General features: G+C 37.6%; 1 protein-coding gene across 7 annotated transcripts in view; it reads left to right on the forward strand.

Annotated features, from left to right (window-relative positions):
* RYR2 (ryanodine receptor 2) overlaps window positions 1–19813 on the forward strand; it is a 379474-nt gene that overhangs the window by 108354 nt on the left and 251307 nt on the right. For 5 of the 7 annotated variants that reach the window (XM_057414543.1, XM_057414545.1, XM_057414546.1 and 2 more), the window contains exons 3-4: window positions 250–354; window positions 13426–13446. In XM_057414543.1, the coding sequence (XP_057270526.1) occupies window positions 250–354; window positions 13426–13446 (126 nt within the window). The remainder of the gene's footprint in view (window positions 1–249; window positions 355–13425; window positions 13447–19813) is intronic. The other 2 variants (XM_057414547.1, XM_057414549.1) reach the window with 1 other exon arrangement.

The raw sequence follows: 19813 nt of genomic DNA on the forward strand, positions 1-19813 counted from the left end.
TGTCTCAATACCAATGACCCGGTACCTCCAGTGTCAGCTTGCAAATGCTGAGCAGAGGGGAAGAATCACTGTCCTCCTCTTGCTGGCTAAGCTGTAAACTGTTATAGCCCTGTATGTGGCTGGCTTTCACAGCCTCTAGGATATAGCAGATTTTTCAAGTTCATGGAAATTGAGGGAGAACAGAAGCACTGGAGTGCGCCATTTAGCAAATCTCTCACTAATGTGATTGCATTTTTTTCTTTCACCTAGAATGTTCCACCTGATTTGTCCATCTGCACCTTTGTGCTGGAGCAGTCTCTGTCAGTACGGGCCCTCCAAGAAATGCTGGCCAACACAGAAGAAAAGGCAGAAGGGGTAAGTTATTAAATATTCACTTTTTTTCATCCTGCAAAATACAGTTTGTTTGTTTGTTGTGGTTTGTTGTTTTTTTTTTCATGAAATGTGTACCACAGATTTCGTGACTGGCACAAGCTCCTTTGCTATAGGAATGGTCTCATACTGAGAAATTCTGAACACTTCCAGCTTCCACTGAAGCTTTCCAGAGCTGTAAATTCCCAACAATTTCAATGTGCTGCGGGTCATCATAGAGCTCCAAGAATGTTTTAATTTGAGATCTTACAATGTGAAATATAAAGCTTGACCACTTGTTCAGAACAGCTAAGCTTTCTGAGCATTTCTGACTATATCAAGAGGGACTGTTAGGTAGTCTTAAAATTACATGTGTGTTGTTTTTCCTTATAATTCACCTTTATTGCTGCAAATAAATTGGTATTGAGTATTTGTGGGTAAGAAATGTGGAAACTAATGCATTTATACAGTCTGGAAGATGAAGGACGTAGGAATTAATTAAATTATTATTTATCCTAATAGGAATTGTTTCACTAGCAAATAGGTACTTACAAGTAAACCATAGTAGTGTAATTAATATTCTCTGCTGTGTAATTAATTTGATTTGTTATGATGTAGTTGGGTGTTCCATATACACCCAGTTAGGGTGGATTTGAATGCCGTACTTCAGCTGAAATCCTATAAACTGTAAGTGAAGAAGAGTGACTATAGGCCCAGGAGTTACACAGGTAAAAAAGAAACAGGGGTTAACCATAAGTCTGTCACTCAAGCTGGCAGGAGAGAAGCATGTTTCTGATATTTCTGAGAATGCCTTGAGAAAGCAGACTCTAACATAGTGTAGTCAGGTCTAAAAATGCCAGGCACTGAGACTGAAAATGGTACCTGGGAAATGAAATCCAGGAGCAGTCCTATGGATGATCCAAAGTCTGGGCTGTCAGTGACAGTTTGTTCCAAGGCCTTACTCCAACAGCAAGAGAATGAAAAGCACATCTTACAGAGGAGATGATACCACAGGAAAAACAAATAAATTAAAAAGAAGATACAAGCATGATGTCAAAAATTGCAGTTCAAACCCAAAGATGTGCAGTGATAACTCAGTAGGGTCATATGGGTGAAGTAGAGCAACAGTTTGCTTGCTGCTTATTACTGCCAGATGTGGGCAGAAACAAAACAAATTGTAGGGGGAAGTATGTGTTAAGGTAATGCTGTAGAGCAGAACAGAGTCAATGAAAAAAAAAAACAACCTAAATTTTTGAATACAAAGTATTGAAACTTTTTTAAAAAAACACAACATTAATGTGCAGGTTTTCTGTTGGGCTGTCGTTAGCAGTCTTGGGGCCAACTGTTAAGTGAATATTTACTCTTAGTACCAAGATCACATCCAGAGATAAAGAATGAATTTCTCTGCAGAATGGTTAGAAAATGTGAGTTCCGGGATTCTGTGGGAGGCTAAAGAGGGCTTTGTTAGAAGTCTCAGGTAGAACTTTTGCACTAGTTCTGGACTATTTTCTGCACTAGATGTGAACAAAAAAAGGGCACAGTGACTCATGGGACCTACATAGCTCCAAGCTGGAAGAAATGTGTTTGATGGTAATCTGGTATTTCCTGGAAACAAGTCATGATGTTTTCTATGCGTAACCATGAAGGTTAGAGTTCTGGACATTCATCTCTCTGCCTAAAGAAAAGTGATGGCACTTGTGCTGGTGTACAGTGCTCTGTACTTAAGGGTCTTCTGAGATGGACACAGTAAAGGTAAACAAAGTCTGAGTGTGGTCATTATGTAGTTGTTACCTGTTTACAGAGTAGTTTACTGTGCTCTCAACACCTATTAAATCCCATTGTTAGCAGAAGACAGAGCTACAGCTATACCAACCCAAAGAGCTGGTGTTCACTGAATAATGAATATATTTCTATCAGAAATTTTGACTGGCTTCTGTGCAAATTAGGAATCTGCCTATGAGTGTCTATCTTACTGATATACTGATATTAAAAGAGAATAATCTTGAAAATAGGAGCTTGTCGATGAACAAGGTCATACTGTTGTCAGTGGTGTTATTTTTCTTTCTAGTATGTCTCTGGAAGCCCGGAATAATGATACTACTAAAATGACTGACTATGTACTTGTTGATAAATTAACATGACTAACTTTTGGTATCCGTCTGAAAAATAGGTAACGTTTTCCGTTGTGTTTATCTATCGTGGGGTAGGTACTTATGTAGGCAGCTTCCTATTTGCTTGAAGTAACTGCTAGAACATATGATTTTTGCATTTAATGACTAATGTGGTTACTTCAAGCTTTATGAGAAGAGGTAATTTTGTGCATGCATCTGAAGCACTATTACCTTCCTAGAGCAGCATCAATTTTTTACTTTATAACAGTGTTTTCTTTCATTTAGAAGAAAGTGTAGCAGTTTTCTTGAGATATTGTTACTATAAACTTGATTCAGTATGACCTCAGTTTTCTAATGCAAAGAGTCCTACAAAGGAAGGCCTTTTCAGTCCTCAGTTACTTTTCACTACATTAGAAATCAGTAAGGCTGCTGTGTTTAAAAAGTGGTCTCCTTGGGCTTCTTTTGCTTCTGTGGTATGTAATCTCTTGAATGCTATGTTTATATAGCAGGTGTTCTTATTATATAACAGGTAAGTCAGCAGTGATGAAATACTTGAGTAATATGACCAAAAGCTCATGCTGACTTGAATCAGAACAAAAAAGAAACTTTCCTCGTGCTTAAGAAAGAATAAGTAAGTGCAATAACAGGATTTAATTTGAATTGTCAATTAGGGTTTATTAAATCTGCAGGAGTACCTCTGCCTACATTTTTAGTGCAAGAATCCCAAATCTAGGATTCCCATACTTCAGGAGATTAGCGATCCATTAATCTGAGTATACCCACTTGTCTATCCTGAATCAGCTAAATGGTAGTATCACACAACAGTGGGAAATGGGTGAAATTTCATAATAAGGAAAGTCCTTCTTCTGGTTAGGTACCGAGTAGTTAATTTGTACTCTGAAGTTTCATTTCCCTTTAAAATTCTATGCTTAGCTCTGGCAGTTTATTAAAACATTGAAATTCATAGCTTGATTGTATGCTTTTGGTTTAAAAAATAAAACCGTAACCTCTTTTATTAGTAAATAATCATGTAAGTGAAGACTGTCATTACACGTATGCTCAGAGTCTGGCTCTGGTCTCTGAGGCAAGCAGAATTATAGCTGCTTTGTCCTAGATGGACCTATAGGCTAGGTATTATTTTGACTTGGTTGGGGTGTAACCTTTTATTATTAGAAAAGCAGGTGAAATATTACAAGGGAAATCCTTAGCTTTTTAATAAAACATTTAAGACCAGAAAAAGCCTTTAGGTTATCTATTCTTAGCCTGGGCATTAAATTTTTCCAGTGAACTCTCTTCAGAGCCCAGTGCCTTGTTTTTCACTAAAGTTACCAGACTGAATGATCCTGAGAAAGTGAATCCAGAGCTTTCTGGAATAATTTAGCAATGGTCAGGACAAGATGTAACTGTGGTTTGCTTCTGATTTTTTTTTTCTTTTTTTTTTTTTTAACTCTGGTTATTTGTGTGTTTCTGTGATTTAATCATATCTTCCTGTACTAGATTCAAGAGCTCTAGCATTTAATACTTTCTTCTTGTGAAAGTGTTGAAATGCCATAATAAATAATTTCCTGGAAATTTTACCTGATTTGCTTAGGAAACTGTATCTGGCCATCTATTCATTAGTACTCCTGTGTTCAGTAACTTCTGAGATTTCTGGATGATATAAACAGTATTAGAATCAGGGGTAGACAGTTATGTAGGCACCATACCACTGCCTTTTGTGGTAATTAAAAACCCCTCACCCTAATCTTGAAATTCAGTCAAGATTTTCATAATGCAGTTCTGTTTCTAACTCTCATCTTGCAGGTATCAACATACACCTTGGGGTGCTTTTTATGCTAATGATGCTGTATATGCATCATTGGCTGCCGTATTGATCAAGTTTGAATGTGAATGGTCTTCCCCAAAGGGATAACATTTGAATGGCAACAGCATGGGTAGCATTTAAAAGAAAAGAAGAGATAGGACTAAGGCTGTGAGTAGTACTGAACAGGCTGGATTCCTGTCCTGCACAGAAATGGGAAAGAATTGAGTCTGGGGAAGAGCAGGCTTCATCTGTATATTGCTTGCATGCTGTGTCAGAGTTGGTGATGAACCTCCATGGTTTCTGACAGTTTCACTGAACAGGTGTGGATAGGTACTGTAATCATGAAAACACATCTGCATGTGTGTAACTGCATCTCGTCATGGCAATAAGAAATTGGAATCCATGGTAGCTACATCATTGAATTAATCTACAATATTATAGCAAAAATGGCAGGTTTCATGAGACCTATTTTACACCTAACAATTACATGTTTGTGGAAAAATGATTTCTTTAAATGCTTAGCCATTCCTTAGCAACTGTGGAAATGTTAATTCACTGAAAAGGTATGGTTTCTGGTTTTGGAAGGTTATGCTGGAAAGCCATCAAACGTTTTGTTTCAATAACAATAGTAAACCCAAAGCCTTCCAATCAGGTGAGTGTATCTGTCTATTTTAAGTATGTAAGGATTACTGTTGTGTGAGACTTACACTATTCCAGGTCTAAAGTTAACAGGCAGATTTATTTTTTATTTTTTTTTTCTCATCATAGAGAATAGCATTTTTAGTTTACTTATGAAGATGGCAGCAACTCTTGAGTTGGATGTAGTGGGAGAGAAGGGGTGTATGATCAGGGGTCATAACAGAGTTCTCTGTGAACAGAGAACAGCTAAAACCAGGGAGCAGCTCTGTTTGCCGAGGTGAGATTCTGCCTCTCGGCTCCAGGTGCCTGATTTATAGCCTGGGCTGGGACCTGAGAGCAGTAGAAGCTGTGAACCCCTGATCCACAGGTGTACTATCTTGCTTTTTTCAGTGGCAAGGTGATCCACCTTGGCTAAACTCAGCAGGGATGGAGGGCTTGGGATGAGCTCAAAACTCAGTGGGAACTATAAACCAAGACCTTGCCTCAGTGTGCATCAGAATTACTCAATCTTTCTTAAACCTGGATTTTATATTTTAGTGTTTGAACTGCCACTCTGCAGGCAGGGCCTTGTACCAGCAAGTCCTGTATATGATTTTTGTAGTTAATGCTCGTTTGTGCAGATAGTGCTGATGGTGCAGAATGTGCTTGTAATTATGGCAGTACATGCAGCTTCCACTTCTGAAGCAGGCTTTAGTAGCTGATAGTCTGTTGATAAATATGCAGAACAATTTTCTTAAAAGAAGTTTCTAGTTAAAAAAAATGTCAGCATGAGTCACAGAAGATAATGGTACATACAGAGCAGAAGGAAAAGGACAAATTTGGAAACCCTGTGTTTTTTTTCACAATTTTTTTAGTTGTGATTATTTCATCTGGTAAATTCACATAACGTAATATATATTTAGGTCATCTAGAAGCTCACTATTTCAGGTAATGGATATTTATGCATTTTTTTCTCTTTTTCTAAAATTCCATTTTCAGGTGCTTAAAAGCAGTTTACTGTGGAGGTCTCTACTTCTTGAAAAGAACTTGTGCTTTTGTCTTAATTTTAATAGCATCAGTAACTGATAAATCCTTTGGGTGTTTGAAGGAATGTCAGGAGAGGTTTCTTATCCTCTGTCACTATTGTTTGGGTACGTTAATTGGTGAAATATGAACCCTTCATTTTAAAGAAAGTACTTCTTTATGGGTTTGGAGATCTTCAGAGGAATGTGTTAGGTAGCCAGCATTTTCCTCTGCCTAGAGGAGACCACAATTGTCTTTCTGCAGTGATCCCGCAGGATACAAAAGGCTGAGTCCTTTCCCAGTTTGACTTGGAACTGGATTGAATAAATTTTGAACTGCATATTTGTCATACAGTTTGTCCTGGAATTGTCTAAAGTTTATAGCTGAGAGAATTTGCTCCTTGCTGTTTTTCTAGGAATGGTTTTCAGTAGGTTTTTAAAATTCTGCCATTTAAGTTTCCCAGTGAAAATTTAAAGCAAATGCACTTAATGTTTAAATGCTTCATCCCCAGCATATTTACTTCTCTGTAAAGTAGAAAATAAAACTTCATGATGGGGCTGGGAACATTTGTGAAAATGACAATTAAAACACAGACGCTCTCCAAGGTTGCACGCTGTTTAGCCTTTCTGTAGCTTAGATGTCTGCATCTACATAGCCTGCCTAGTCCATTTTCAGCTCATGAATACCATGGCATGGGTTGACATGAAAAAAGAGTACACAGGATAGACTTACTACTCGGATTTTTTTCTGAAATCTTAGTGACTTTTCCTACTTGTTCCAAGTAATCACTTTCATAAATGGTTTCAAAACTGTAAAGAAAATTATATATTAACACAGAGATCTCTGTAGGAAAATTAAAAGCTCAAGCAAGGGATTAATGGAATTAACTGATTTGTCAATCTTCACAGTAAAATTTCATCATTTCTGCTTGGCACGGTTCATCAGTGAAGTACAAAAATTCCCTCGTTATATGCTAAGACATTTCGGAAAGCATTTCTGTTTTTTGTTTTTCTCTTGTTGTTTGTTCATTCTTTTTCTTTCTTTCTCCCCAGTAGCACAGATTCTCTTGTTCCAAGTATCTTTTAACACAGGCTGTTCTTTGAAACCTTTTGTGGAATAGACAGTGTTTAGGGGCTTTCCTTGTAGCTTGAAATACAAATCTCCTGAGGATTTGAAGTCTACAAATATAGCTGGTGGTTTTAGAACAGTCCATCAGGAGGCATTTTATAAATTCTTTATCTCATGCTTGTCCTCCATGTATTTAAAGCAGTCAGTAATTTTTGGTTCGTAGCTGACTCCTTTCTATAGTCTGACTGCATTTCATGAAGGGAACTTTAAGTGCTTTTGCTTCTTAATTCTGGGCAAATTTTTCTTTATTTTTCTCTTGGCATATTGGATCACTTCAGACTGTGGGTGAGATTAGACTAATCAAGAAGTCAGATATAGAGAGCCAAGTATGAAGGAACCCTACTGTAGTTGGGATTTGGAAAGAGCTTCCTGAAAATGAGATCAGAAAGATGATGATTAAAGGGAGGGTTACAAACACATAACATGGAGTCAGTTCTGAGAGGAAATGGTTAGGTAAAAGTCCCATTTGTTTTTCAGGTTGATATAACCAATTTCTGTTGCCTGTATGCATAGTTCAACAGTTTTTTAAACAATTATTGATATGCATTGATTTAATTATTTTTCTAACATGAACCTGACACTGAAGAAAAAAGTTCCAATGCTAAAGAAATACGTACCTGTCTTTTATTGCTGTACTCTGAAATCAGTGCGAAAATCAAAGATCTTTTCTTAATTTCTTTTGATAGCCTTTATTTCCTTCATTTATGCTGTTATTTTTGATCTGCAGTGTATTTTTCCAAATGTGGGGATCAATAGTTTTTATATATTGTATTCTCATTCCTCTTACTGACAGAAGATCTTAATTTTAGAGCAGATCTGATTGACCAGTATACAATTACTGACAGTAAAATCTAACTTTTCTTTACTCCTGTAGTAATATTAGGTCTAGAATGTCCTTGTTTTCCCCTAAATGTCACAGTCTCCCTTGCCACTAGCCCCAGTCAAGTTACATTAGAAAAACACTGAAATACAGACAGAAATAATTTCTGGAGATCATGAGAAAGTAGCCATAAACCAAATATCTCTGTTACCTTTTATTTAAAAGTCAGTCATATCATGGTAGAGCATTGTAATTAAGGATAGGAGTTTTTGAGATTTGTGCACTCATAAATCCATGTCAGACCTTATTAAGAGAATGAAAGCATTGATTGCACACATTGTGTGTGCATTCTAAGCTACGCTGTTTCTGTAATATAAAAAATTTAATTTCATAATATCTACTCCAGTATTTGACAACTTAATTTTTCAGGAAAATGCTGTCTGCGGATACCCATCAGTTCCAGCTAAATTGCATCATGAGCTTATTAACTCCCATCTAATCATCCAGTCATGGCTAATTAATCACTTCTCCTGGTGCCTTGTCTTAATAAAATCTGTTTTCCGTGGCACTGACCGGCAAACTGCTGTCTAATTTTATGTGTGGAGCAGTCTTTGCCAAAGGGAGCAAAATGCCACCTTCTCTGATCCAAAGGACCTTGTGTGAAGGAATCATCACACGGAAGTGTCTTTCCTGTCTAATTCTGCTTTTCTGTTTAAGGGATGGGGAAGACGCATGTTTCCTCACAGAGCTAAAAAGCTTTGCCATGCTGCAGGGAAGTGATGGAGGCATTTTTGGGACAGGAACACAACTCTAGCTGGTGGATTTTTGAATGTTTGAATCATCTGACTCCAGCTGTGGAACTCTGAATTCATTAATTACTTGGTATCAGTAAGCAGCAAGATAACACGGAGAGCTGGCAGCTTTATCATTTTCTCAGCATGGAATGAGAATGAAAAGTAATCTTATACCTCATGCAAACAGAAATTGGTAACACTCCGTCTTTGTTTTAATGAGTGTTCTGTATATTAATGAATAAGACAAGCTATCAAGGTACTTCCTCAGAAAAAGAAAAAAAAAAGGCAGTTAAAAGCACTCTTGACAATTTAAGCTCTCTGATTTAAACTACAGTAGCTTAGTTGTAATGTGTCTGTGACAGCTAACAGCAGTTGTGAGTATGACAGGCTAGGAGAAATCCCACTTGAGGAAGAGTCTCAGAAACAAATCACAGGTCTCTTAATATAATGAACTAGAGCTCTTTTAATTTCCTAGCACTGACCAGGAAGATTTTTCTTTTGACAAGGTATAGATGCAGTAAGAAGTATTTTTTTTAATGAAAGAAGTACTTTTTTAAATGAAGCTTTTGAGCAAGAAGTCCAAACAATAGCTTCTTATTTCTATAGTTTGAGTGTTTTCATTACTTCGAGTTGTTTACAGGTGTCAGGCATAACTCATTGAAGTAACAAAATACTGCAGTAGTAATTTTCTTCATTAATTCTTTGCATAAAACTTCATCAGATAGCAGAATATCATGGACAGAGAGAGAGCTATTATATATAGCATCGTTAGTTTGTAGTTATTGCAAGGTCTGACCTTCCAAATTTTGAGTTTGCACAACCTAAATGCTTCTTACAGCAAAGAAAGTAAGTGAGGGGAAGAAAAGGACGGAGAGAGAAAAGAGATTAAGAAGTGGAGCTCAAAGCGTTTCATGCAGTGTGGGCCTTTGCATCATGCAGACAGACTTACCAGCTACTGGCTTTATGAAAAGATGAGGTAGTTTAGAGGATATTCTACTTAAAATCATGACTATTCTCAGTTATTTTTGAGATGCCACACTGCTAACAGGAAATATGATGGGGAGAAGGGGTGGAGGGGGGGGGGAGGAGAAGGAGGACAAAACTAGCAAAACTTTTGCAGATAAAACAAATACTGTCATTTTCTCCTCAGTGCACCTTATTTAGCATCAGAAGTGATTGTTAGCAGGCCATTTCAAGTAAGGCACAAAAAACCGTAAGACTTGTCTTTGATCAACTACACTTTGATCAAATATAAGTACTGGAAAAATTCAGAAGCAGTATATTTGCATTCTGCTTATCCTCAGGAAGAGGCAAGGACAGGAATAAAATCATTATCTATTTCAAATCACAGAATTGTGATAAGCGAATATTTCTAGCCTAGCACATGGGCTCTTCTTTTGTGTGCACCATATTTGGAATGAGGATGGATGAGGGCATATGACGTAAAAACAAACATTTTTATCACCCCAGACATGTTTGCTATTTTGGATGTGTATGAAAGCCCTTTTTCCAGCCGTACCATGACCGTTGGATCTCTAATGTGCTAAAAGTTTTCTTTCTAGGATGTTGGTCAATAAAAACTGACTTTAGGGGAAGAGAAAATAATTTATTTCTTCTCAGTTAAATGTCCTTATGTAGGTCGCATACAGAGAAGGAGCTAGACCAAATAGACAGGAAAGCGCAGCTCTGGAACCATCTTGAAAGAAAAGCCTGCTATAGAAAATAACTCTGGGTTGGAAGAGAAGACATATCATCAGTTACCTTGTTCAGTATAAAGTTCAGGATATCAGGATGTCTATGAAGATAATCAAGTGTTGTAATGGAAACAAAAACACAGTTAATTTTGGAATCCAGTTCTAGTTGTTCTCATCTTGTTTATCTCTCTATTAGAGAGCTTTAGACAGAGGTTTAGCTGTGTGTTCTCAACTGAGAAATGGGAAAAAGAATCTTATTTTTATAGTAAGGTTTTCCTGCTTCAGAAAAATGAGTATAAGAGCAGAGGAAAATAAAATATCCACTATCTGGAATGCAGTGCTTCATTGAGATTTCAGGTCACAGTCCCATCTGTGGATCATGGCAATATATCTGTTGCAGGTTTCATAAATAGTTTTAGAGAATGTGGCTAACCGTAGTCAGCTAAGATTCTCCTATACTGTGTGGAATAAAGTTCCTTAGTGTTTCTGTACACTGCTCAAGCAGAGGAAAGAAAATAGAAATCAGAAGCCAGAGTTAGGAATGGTAGGCTGTTTTGCACAGCTTAAAGTATCTTAATTTCCAACCTTGTGCACTTGTAATTAATGATGCACTGATAATTAATGTTGCTGTGTTAGTGGATGTTCTGTGAGCTTGCTTATGTCTAGATTCGAAAAGCAAGTTCCTGAATGACTCCTCATAATGGTGAAAAGGTCCCTCTCTGTTTCTCTTTATTTAGTTCATGACTCCTTATGACAAGAGAAAATAAGGGTAATCAAACTACATTCCTTCTCTTTAACTGGCTTTTATGTCTGGTTAATGTAGTGCTGGATATCTGCAGCACTCAGGAAAAAATGTTGGAAAACCAGCCCTCCAGTTTGGATTAAATGCATTTAAAATGAAAGCTTGTCTGTAAAGATTGGAGCTTTTATGTGCATCTGAAGAGAAGTCACCAAATGCAGATCACTGAAGTTTCTGGATTAGCACTGCAGTAACTTATTAAATCATGGCTGTGTGTTCTTCATGGGGGACTTCTAAGGAAAGTGTTAAGACTCTGTAGTATAGTGTTCTCAAGAAGAGCAGTTACTTTGTAATTTTAAATTATGTCTTTGATCTCTTGCTTGTATCTTAGGGTAGAATTTTGCATCCTTGTGTTTGTTTTTTTTTTTCTCCTTACAGCACTGTGTTCCTTAGACAAACAGATGTATGGATGCCATACCATTTTAGTATCCATGAAGCACTACTCTCTGATTTGAAGTGCTGTATTTTCTACTCATTAAATTACTTGTGGTAATGGCTACTTGCTAGCAATAGACAATGAAATGATTTTTTTAGCTTTCTGTAAAATGATCAATTAATGTAGTATAAGTAGCCCACAACCATTGAGTAAATTCTAGAGACATTGTATCCTTCATCCTCTTGGTAACTGGTGTTCTCATGGCAGCATAATAATTTCCCATATTCAGAACTGTCATATGGCAATGAATCCATTACATTTTAGTATCTAATGTTTGCCAGAATCATGTTCTTCTCTTCTGGGATTGTCTTCCAAGTACCAGATAGGTGTGGAAGGACTATTTCTAAGCAGCCTACTGCATTTGAGGTATATATGTTTTAAGATGGACTCTGCTTTCTCTACTGGAGGAAATATTAAAAAGGTAGATAGTTTTTGGATAAAGAGAAAAAATGGTATATACACCGACCTAAACATAAAAATGAAAGATTTTATTGTGGTGTGCGCTATACCATGCTTTCAGAAGCAGATCTCTTTGGATGCATTATGAATGCATCTTTCCTGTGCGACTGTCATCTAGATGTCAGACTGTAAGGTCTGAGAAGTGCACATGCGTAGTTCAAGTGGTTGTCCTGAGAGACTGCTGAATAAAGGTGCCTTTCACATGTGCCAGTTTCTGTTATAAATCCGAGTGCAGTCCAGATCTCAGAAGAGAGGTAGGAACTGTCAAATTAACAAATGCTTATACATTTATCATGTTAATTAGTTAACAGGTCAGAGGGTGTTTTCTAATCTTTCTGTACTAGCAGGACTGAAAAATACTGAAAAAAAAAATTTTTAATTGAAATGTATATTAGAAAAGTGAGAAAATTTACTTTGAATAAAACTATTTTAATAGATGAGAACTAAATACATTTCATTACAGTGATTTCATAATTAAGCTACTACTGGTTTTGAAAATTGCTCATAATTTGCATTAAGCTATCATAAATTATTACTAAACTTTTGTGTGGCATCTGCTAACGAAAGGTCAGTGTTTACCTGCAGTAAAACTACAGAAGGCTTGATGTGCTGCAGTGTTTTCTGTGCTAAATCCAGAGGCAAATCTACTTCACATATACTGCTGGAGGTGCCAACTAAGTTTTTAATAGATAGTGCCATACTAACCTTTCTAGTAGCTGAAATGTGTTCTCAATCCTTTCTAAGACTGTAAGATGGTCTACAGGCTTTTAAGAGTAATTTAAAATCTGTTTACTTAATGAACCTTGAAACAGTTTTGTTAATACAAAACCTTAAGCTTTCAGAGTGGTTCTTTCATTCCCCATAGAAAAAATTAATGACATTTTGGTGTGCTGTTCTCTGTATGTAAGAGACTCTCTTATGCTGTAGGTTGTAGGGTCAGGGTTTGGCAGGTGTGCCCTAATTTTACATTACATACTTACGACATCATTAAATTGGCAAGCCACTAAACCTTTTCCAGTGAATAATGTTCACTTAGGACAGAGCTTTATTCAAGACAAAATGGAGATATGTGGAAAACTCTTTTGTATTTTTGGCTGGTTGGTACTGAATACAGTGTGGAATAAATTTAACATGGGTCTTTATTTTGCTGCCTGTTACCTGATATTTAGATGGACATTTTGGACTTCCAGAATTTGAAGTGCTTCCCATAAAGGCAGGAGTGAGGTATTGGTATTTTAAAGAGGAGATACCAGGAGAATAGCTTCTACGCATACATTTTCTTTCATACTAGATACATTTCTGAAAATGTGAAATGTTAACTTCAGAATAGACTTTGATATGCTGTGTTTAAGGAAAGAGATTTACTGATTTCTTGCTTTTTCTTTCTACAGCTAGTTGATGTGGAAAAATGGGTATGTGATTCTGTCTTTTATTCACCTGATCCCAAATGTTTCATGTTGCCACTGAGTCTTAACCTGTCTGCTGTTTTGATACCCTCTGTGTTCATGACCCTTCAAGTTGCATGGCTCAAAAAAAAGAAAAAGAGGCGAATACATGGTCATGTAGGATCTGGTCATTCCCAATTTGTCGTACCAAATTTCATGCTGCCACAGTGACTTTTCTCTTTTTTAATTTAATAATAGAATTGTGTAATGTGAATGTGTAATTATTGCCTGTCAGTTTTGAGCCTTGCTGTCTGATGTTACAACTCCATTCTGTAACCCACCTGTCTTTTCCAGTAGAGACACTGTAATCCTAAAATGCATGACAGTAAGATAATTAATACTGATAAATAATTTGTGATGCTGTATATAGCTACAAATAATATATATATGTAATATTTAATTATGGAGAACAGCTGCTACAGAATAAAAAATTCATTCATAGATCTTAGCAAACAAAGTCAAAGCACTTTTTTCTGCTGAATGTGTTGTTAAGGCTTTTCCTAATGTGTCTGTGTATACCATGCCTATTTGTTTGGTCATCTGATAAAACTCCTCTATATGGGACATACTTAGTATGTTTTTCTCTGGTGTAATTTCTAACATCTGCGTATGTATGAGTTAGTTGTCATAAAGTGTGTGTAGAATTGTTTGTTTACATTTAAAGTGTTAGAAGCCTCTCTAAAAGCTTGGACCATAATAGGCCTCCTTGGTTTTTTGATACTTAATTTGATTTGCATGTGACCAGAAACAGCCTAGGATGTCCTTTGGTATATGCCAATAACATACGTAGAGCCCTGGTCTCGCTTTATTTCAGCCAGACATTATAGAATTTTATTCTGTGATTATTACATGTTTATGGTAGTGACTCAAGTTACAGCTCACTTGAGACTCCTGTAGGTAAGTACATTATTTCAATGATGGCTTAGGCTTTTCAACACCCTTTTTACTGGTGTATTCCCAACTATCTATGTCACGTGACATAAACATCTATACATATACACTTATAATATTCATTAAACAATAACTGTAGTTAAGTATGAATTTTAGCTAATTGTATCAGGATGACAGCATTTTCTATATTCTGGGAATCAGATATTTGTAACAAGCTGCAAGTTTTGATATGGTTTGATTTGGAATGTTCTTAAGTTATGCTGTTGGTCAGGTTATCTTCTTATTTTGTCTACATTTAGTTACAAGTGAGAGGACTTAGTTCTATATGTTTAGATTCTGTGTTTTTATTCCTATGATGAATTCTACTATAAAGAGAAAAGCAGCAATGAAAAGGAAGTTCAGTAGTATACAGGCACTTGGCCTCATACGTCAGAATGCATGAAAAATTGTAAGCCAGAAGCTTGTTAGTTATGCTCTGACATGGTTTGGTTTTGAGTGAGGTATTAAAAGAGCATGTTCATGGAAAATATAGTATCAACTGCATAAATACAAGTCAGATGTGCCTTTTTCTTGTTGTTGTTATTTTAGTTCAGAATTTGGTAACATGATCTTACGCCTTGGAAAGACTGCTTCACAGAAATGTGTCCTTAAAGCGTTTTAAAAAGAGATGGTTCCCATGACAGCAGAGCTAAATGTTTCATTCTGAGTTACTCTGGCTAAGGACTTTCCTTAATAGACCAGTTCTGTAACCTAGACAAGCTCCTATGCGATGGGGATGGAGTGGGTACTGGTTTTATTTCAAATATGAAATTACTCTTATCTCAAATGGGCCCCAGTTTGCCCTGTAAAGCCATTTTCCAATGTTGAACACACAAGATGAATGCAAGTGTGTTCAGTTATGCCTGTACCTGTGGGCACATTGGAGCACGAGCCCAGAGCCTTAGAAAGGCTTCATGTAAAAATTAATGACTAAATTAGTAACTGAACCTTACTGCAAGCAGTTTCATGCCATTCAAAGGATAAGCTAAAATCATCCACTTCTGAGCTGTTCCAGCCTGTAAACTGTGCTAACTAATTTTTGAGTTTACTCCAGTTCTGCTATACTTCTGGTGATTTTGTTCCAAAATCTTTATTTTAAGGCATATGCTTATGGTTGAAGCTAGGTAAGAAGTAAACAGGCTTAAGAGAGTCCTTGAATCTTTGGCTTTTTGCTTTTGTCTCTCAGCAGCTGTGACTGTGAGGGCTTGTAGGTCTCCTTCAGTGCAGAATTAGATTAAAGACATCTTGTCAAATGTAAAAACTAATGAAAGTAAAGCTTACTTTTTACATCTCAGCCCCTATTTCATATATGAAAATGTCTTTTATGCATTTAAGTAATCTACCAAGAGTGAGAAAACCTCAATATTTAATCAGAGGGGTTTACCGAATTTCAACTGAAAGTTTAGAAGACACTGAAAAGATTTTTTTTTTTTCTTTCTTTTTTTTTTTTACAGGGAAAATAACAGTAGTGAAATAAGCTGAAATGGAATAATAGTGAAAGGAATTCCTCTCAATCTGCTTGTCATTTTTTCTCTTTTACTATATTTATTAAATAAATTAATTTTTGAGTATCTGCTGCTGTGATTTAGCAACTACAGGTGTTTGCAGATTTGAGATTTCAAAGTGGGTGTTGTATACTTTTAAGGGTTTGATTTTTAAGGACTTTTGTTCTCATAAGATCGCCTGAATGTTTGTTTTGACTTTCAGAACAACTGTTTAGCAGTAATACAATTCAGCGTAAGGAGTAGCAATTTTTTAAGGCATCTACAGTTTCAAAAACCTGGCCCGTTTTCCATATTTGCCTACATATAGTTGGTGAATTATTTTGAAAATTTGGTATTAAGAGCCATCAAGAATAATTGTTGTTAAGACAGTTTACTCTGAAGAGCTTTTACCTGGAGGGAAACCAAGTGCTGGTTCTTAAATTCAGAGTGCAGGAGACAAGGATTTTTATCCTTACACTGGCTAGTGGCAAAGCTAAGCCAACTATAACATTATGGGGATTTTCTGCAACTTTTAAATACCCAGAGGAACCTCTTCTAATGAAGATAATGGTAAATCTTTTCCTCTTCCCCTCAGATAATTATTGTGTTAGCTCAGTTTTATGCCCCTAGTAAAATGGATTTTCAGATTCTCTGGAGAAAAGAAACTTGCAGAGTAGACATTTTTCAGAAGAATTGCTTTCATTACAGAGATTTGTGAGTTGAGAAGAAGTGAGTGAATTCTGGCTTTGAGGATAGTGTGGGCTAGTTACATATAATGAGAAAAGGTGATTTTTTGCAAAAGGAAAGAAGCTAGGGTTGTGGAGTTTGCAATGAGCCACAGGACAAAACTTCATCAAGACAAATGGTACAGTATTATGTTTTCAGTGCCATCAAACTAATTGCACATGCTTTATAACCGGTGTGATTTTATGTTATTAGATGAGTTATCTAAGGAGTTGATTTGTTGATAATTAAGATGAGATTATAATGTTAGGTGTTTGAAGAATCTGGTGATACACTACCCAAAAGCTGTCCAAGGAGCCAAATAATATAATAGCCCCAAACAGCTGTAAATACTTACATTGACAGCGTGTCCTTAGTGCCCTCAGATAAAGCTTCAATAGGTTTTAAATTTTATTTATTTATTTATTTTTAAAGAGAACAGCAGAGTGAGGGGTAGAATGATGGGTGTCATGTGCCTCAAGTCAAATAATTTGAAAACCTGCAAGAATTTTTTCTTTTTTTTTTCAATCCCCTAAATCATGTTCCAGTCCATACATGGTCTGGCTGCTGAGCTTAGTTACTCCACAGCAATGGCATTCATGTGACACTAAGCACTTGTCCCTAAAAGATCAGGTAATAATAAGCTGAAAATGGAGCAGGACCTTTGTGTATAACTAAAATAACATCTCATCACAATTTGGTCTCTTCTTTTACTTTTAGCTGTATTACTGTTGAAGTGTCCAATGATTATTTGTTGTACATCCTAACTTTATCAGTCTGTCTTTTTATCACCTTTACATTTTGGTGTTAATGTTTGGCAAACAATACCTTTCAGGAGTAATGGATTTGTCATGATATAACCCAGCAGGAAGTTAAGACCGCACAGCTGCTTGCTCAATCCCTCCCCCCACACAGTGGGATGGGAGAGAATTAGCTTGTGGATGGGAATTAAGAGCCTTGGTTGGTGCAGTATTGCCACCAATGCATGGCTGTGATAGTGATTGGCACATGTTGGGCTTTGACCTTTACCAACCCCACAGCAGAAGGGTGCTTTGAGCGACCAGGCAAGGTAGACAGCTGCTTAATTTCCTGCATCTCCAAGGCAGCTAAACCAAAAGCCCATTGGTGTGATACCCTTTTGGATCCTTGAAATACCTTCTCCTGAGGTAGGCTATACCAACAATGCACAGAACCTGTGGGCCAGTCACAGTGGGTGCTTTTACCACTCCTTCCCAGTCAGGCTGATTTCAGCCTCCAGTACAGTTGGCTGTTGGGATCCTCCTGTCACTCCAGAAATACAAATAGGTTCTGCCCCCTGATGGCATGAGGATAGTGTGCTAGAGCCTTATCCTCCAGTAGACCTGATGTTCCAGGCCATCTGACCCACAGAGTCCAGTAAACCCAGCTGTCCCTTTCCTTCTACCTGGCTGGAGGCCGGGCCCCTCTAGTCCAGGTCATAGTATTTGCTACTGACTTCTTGTAAATATGGATCAGAACTCCTTTTATCAAGATCAGGAGTAAGATCAGCCCTTCCACTCTGTCTGGGGAACTGCCCATTGGAGACTGGAACAGCAGTTTTCCTGGAAGATTCCCTCTTTTTTGAATGATTGTTTTTCCTTCCAACTCACCCAAGCTTCTAGGGTCGAGATAGATTTTCCACCCCACTTCCTCATGTCCTCTCTGTCTGTGATCTTACAGATAAAACCACAGGGTAGCCTGTAGTGTGTACCCACTATTTTGTCTGTCTTGAGCAGAGGAACACTTACTCAGTCAATAGCTGAGATCATGGTCTGTACAGGTGGGGAGTAGGATCTGTCCTCTTTGTGTTGCTCGACCAATTTTTCCCCAGTCAGGACAAGGCATGAAGAGAGACTGTATTGCCTGAGTTGGTGAGCCGGTTTGTCCATTTGTCCCTTCTTGTCCTTCTGGGTCATTACTGCCAGTGAGTCAGCATACAACAATGGTGCAGTCCATACATACTTATGTTACATTGGTCGCATGCTCCTGGCTTCATCTGGATCTTTGAATAACTGCTTCTTGTCCAGATCATCATAAATCACCTCCAGCATAGCTAATTCCCTCAGTTACTAGATACCTTTCTCCATGGTGGTCCACTTGCCTGAATGACATACATCTTCCTTGAAGGGATGCCTTTCCTTCACATCTGACAGGAGTCACCTCCAAGGGCTGAGGAGTCATGCCCCTTTTCCAACCACTTTATCAGTGCCCTCTTCCCATCTGTTTGGCTTCCTGAGCCTGTAGGGTACTGGCCCTGTTATCCCAACATCAGAGCAGCCAGGTGACAATGTGCTGGCCTGGGGGATGTCTGAAACCTTTTGCATATTTGTTAGCTCACTCACAGGGATAAGGATTGGGTGGTTCGTGTCTCGTTTATGAGTTCCTCCTCTTCTCCAGTCAGTGGCCATCTCACTTTCTCTGGTTCTTGTGATGACCCTGCTTCAGAGTAGTCTGCCTTGTCCCCTTCTCTTGCTCCTGCTGTCTCTTAGAGCAGCTCCTTCATCCCTTGCTAAATAAGCGGTATTCCAGTATTTCTTCATGTGAAGAAGGAGCAACTGATACTGGCACAGGTTGATTCTTTGGGTCAGCTGCGGTGCCTATTTCTGGGATTGGGGTAACCTCAGTGCCTGTCATTTTGTCCTCTGATCCAGAGACCTTCTCTACCCCTTGAGGGTACTGACTAGTGTTGAACAGGGCTCTGTAGGCATGGGCCAGGACCCAGCATGTTGCAGTGATTTGTCTCTCTCTCTGGAATTGCCAGGGCGACAGCATACTTTTTCCAAATATTTTACCAATTTTTTAGGATTCTGCACTTATTCAGGGGTGAAATTCCAAAACCTTGGAGGTGACCACTGTCCTAGGCACTTGCCAGTGCTGTCGCACACCTTGCCATATAACTATCCACCTTTAGGGAATATCTTTGGGTGATATTTTTAAATAGTTGTTTAAGCCTAAAGCAGACCTAAAACACATTGAGAAGACAGCAATAGGAATGTGCTGATTTGAACATCTCAAGGATATTCAGAATTCTAAAGGGCTATTGTAATTAGCCTTGAGGAGAAAGGGAGGATGGAGAAACTTATCTCCCCCATATATGGGCTGGCTGGAAAGATAAAAGATGTAATTATTAATAGTTTCGCATAGATGGCTTCTGAAGTATGGAGATGACAGCGATACTG

Source organism: Pezoporus wallicus, unplaced genomic scaffold (genome assembly GCF_028554395.1).
Source record: "Pezoporus wallicus isolate ANWC-B61680 ecotype Strahan unplaced genomic scaffold, APGP_CSIRO_Pwel_v1 contig_8042, whole genome shotgun sequence".
In the NCBI taxonomy this organism is placed as follows: domain Eukaryota; kingdom Metazoa; phylum Chordata; class Aves; order Psittaciformes; family Psittacidae; genus Pezoporus; species Pezoporus wallicus.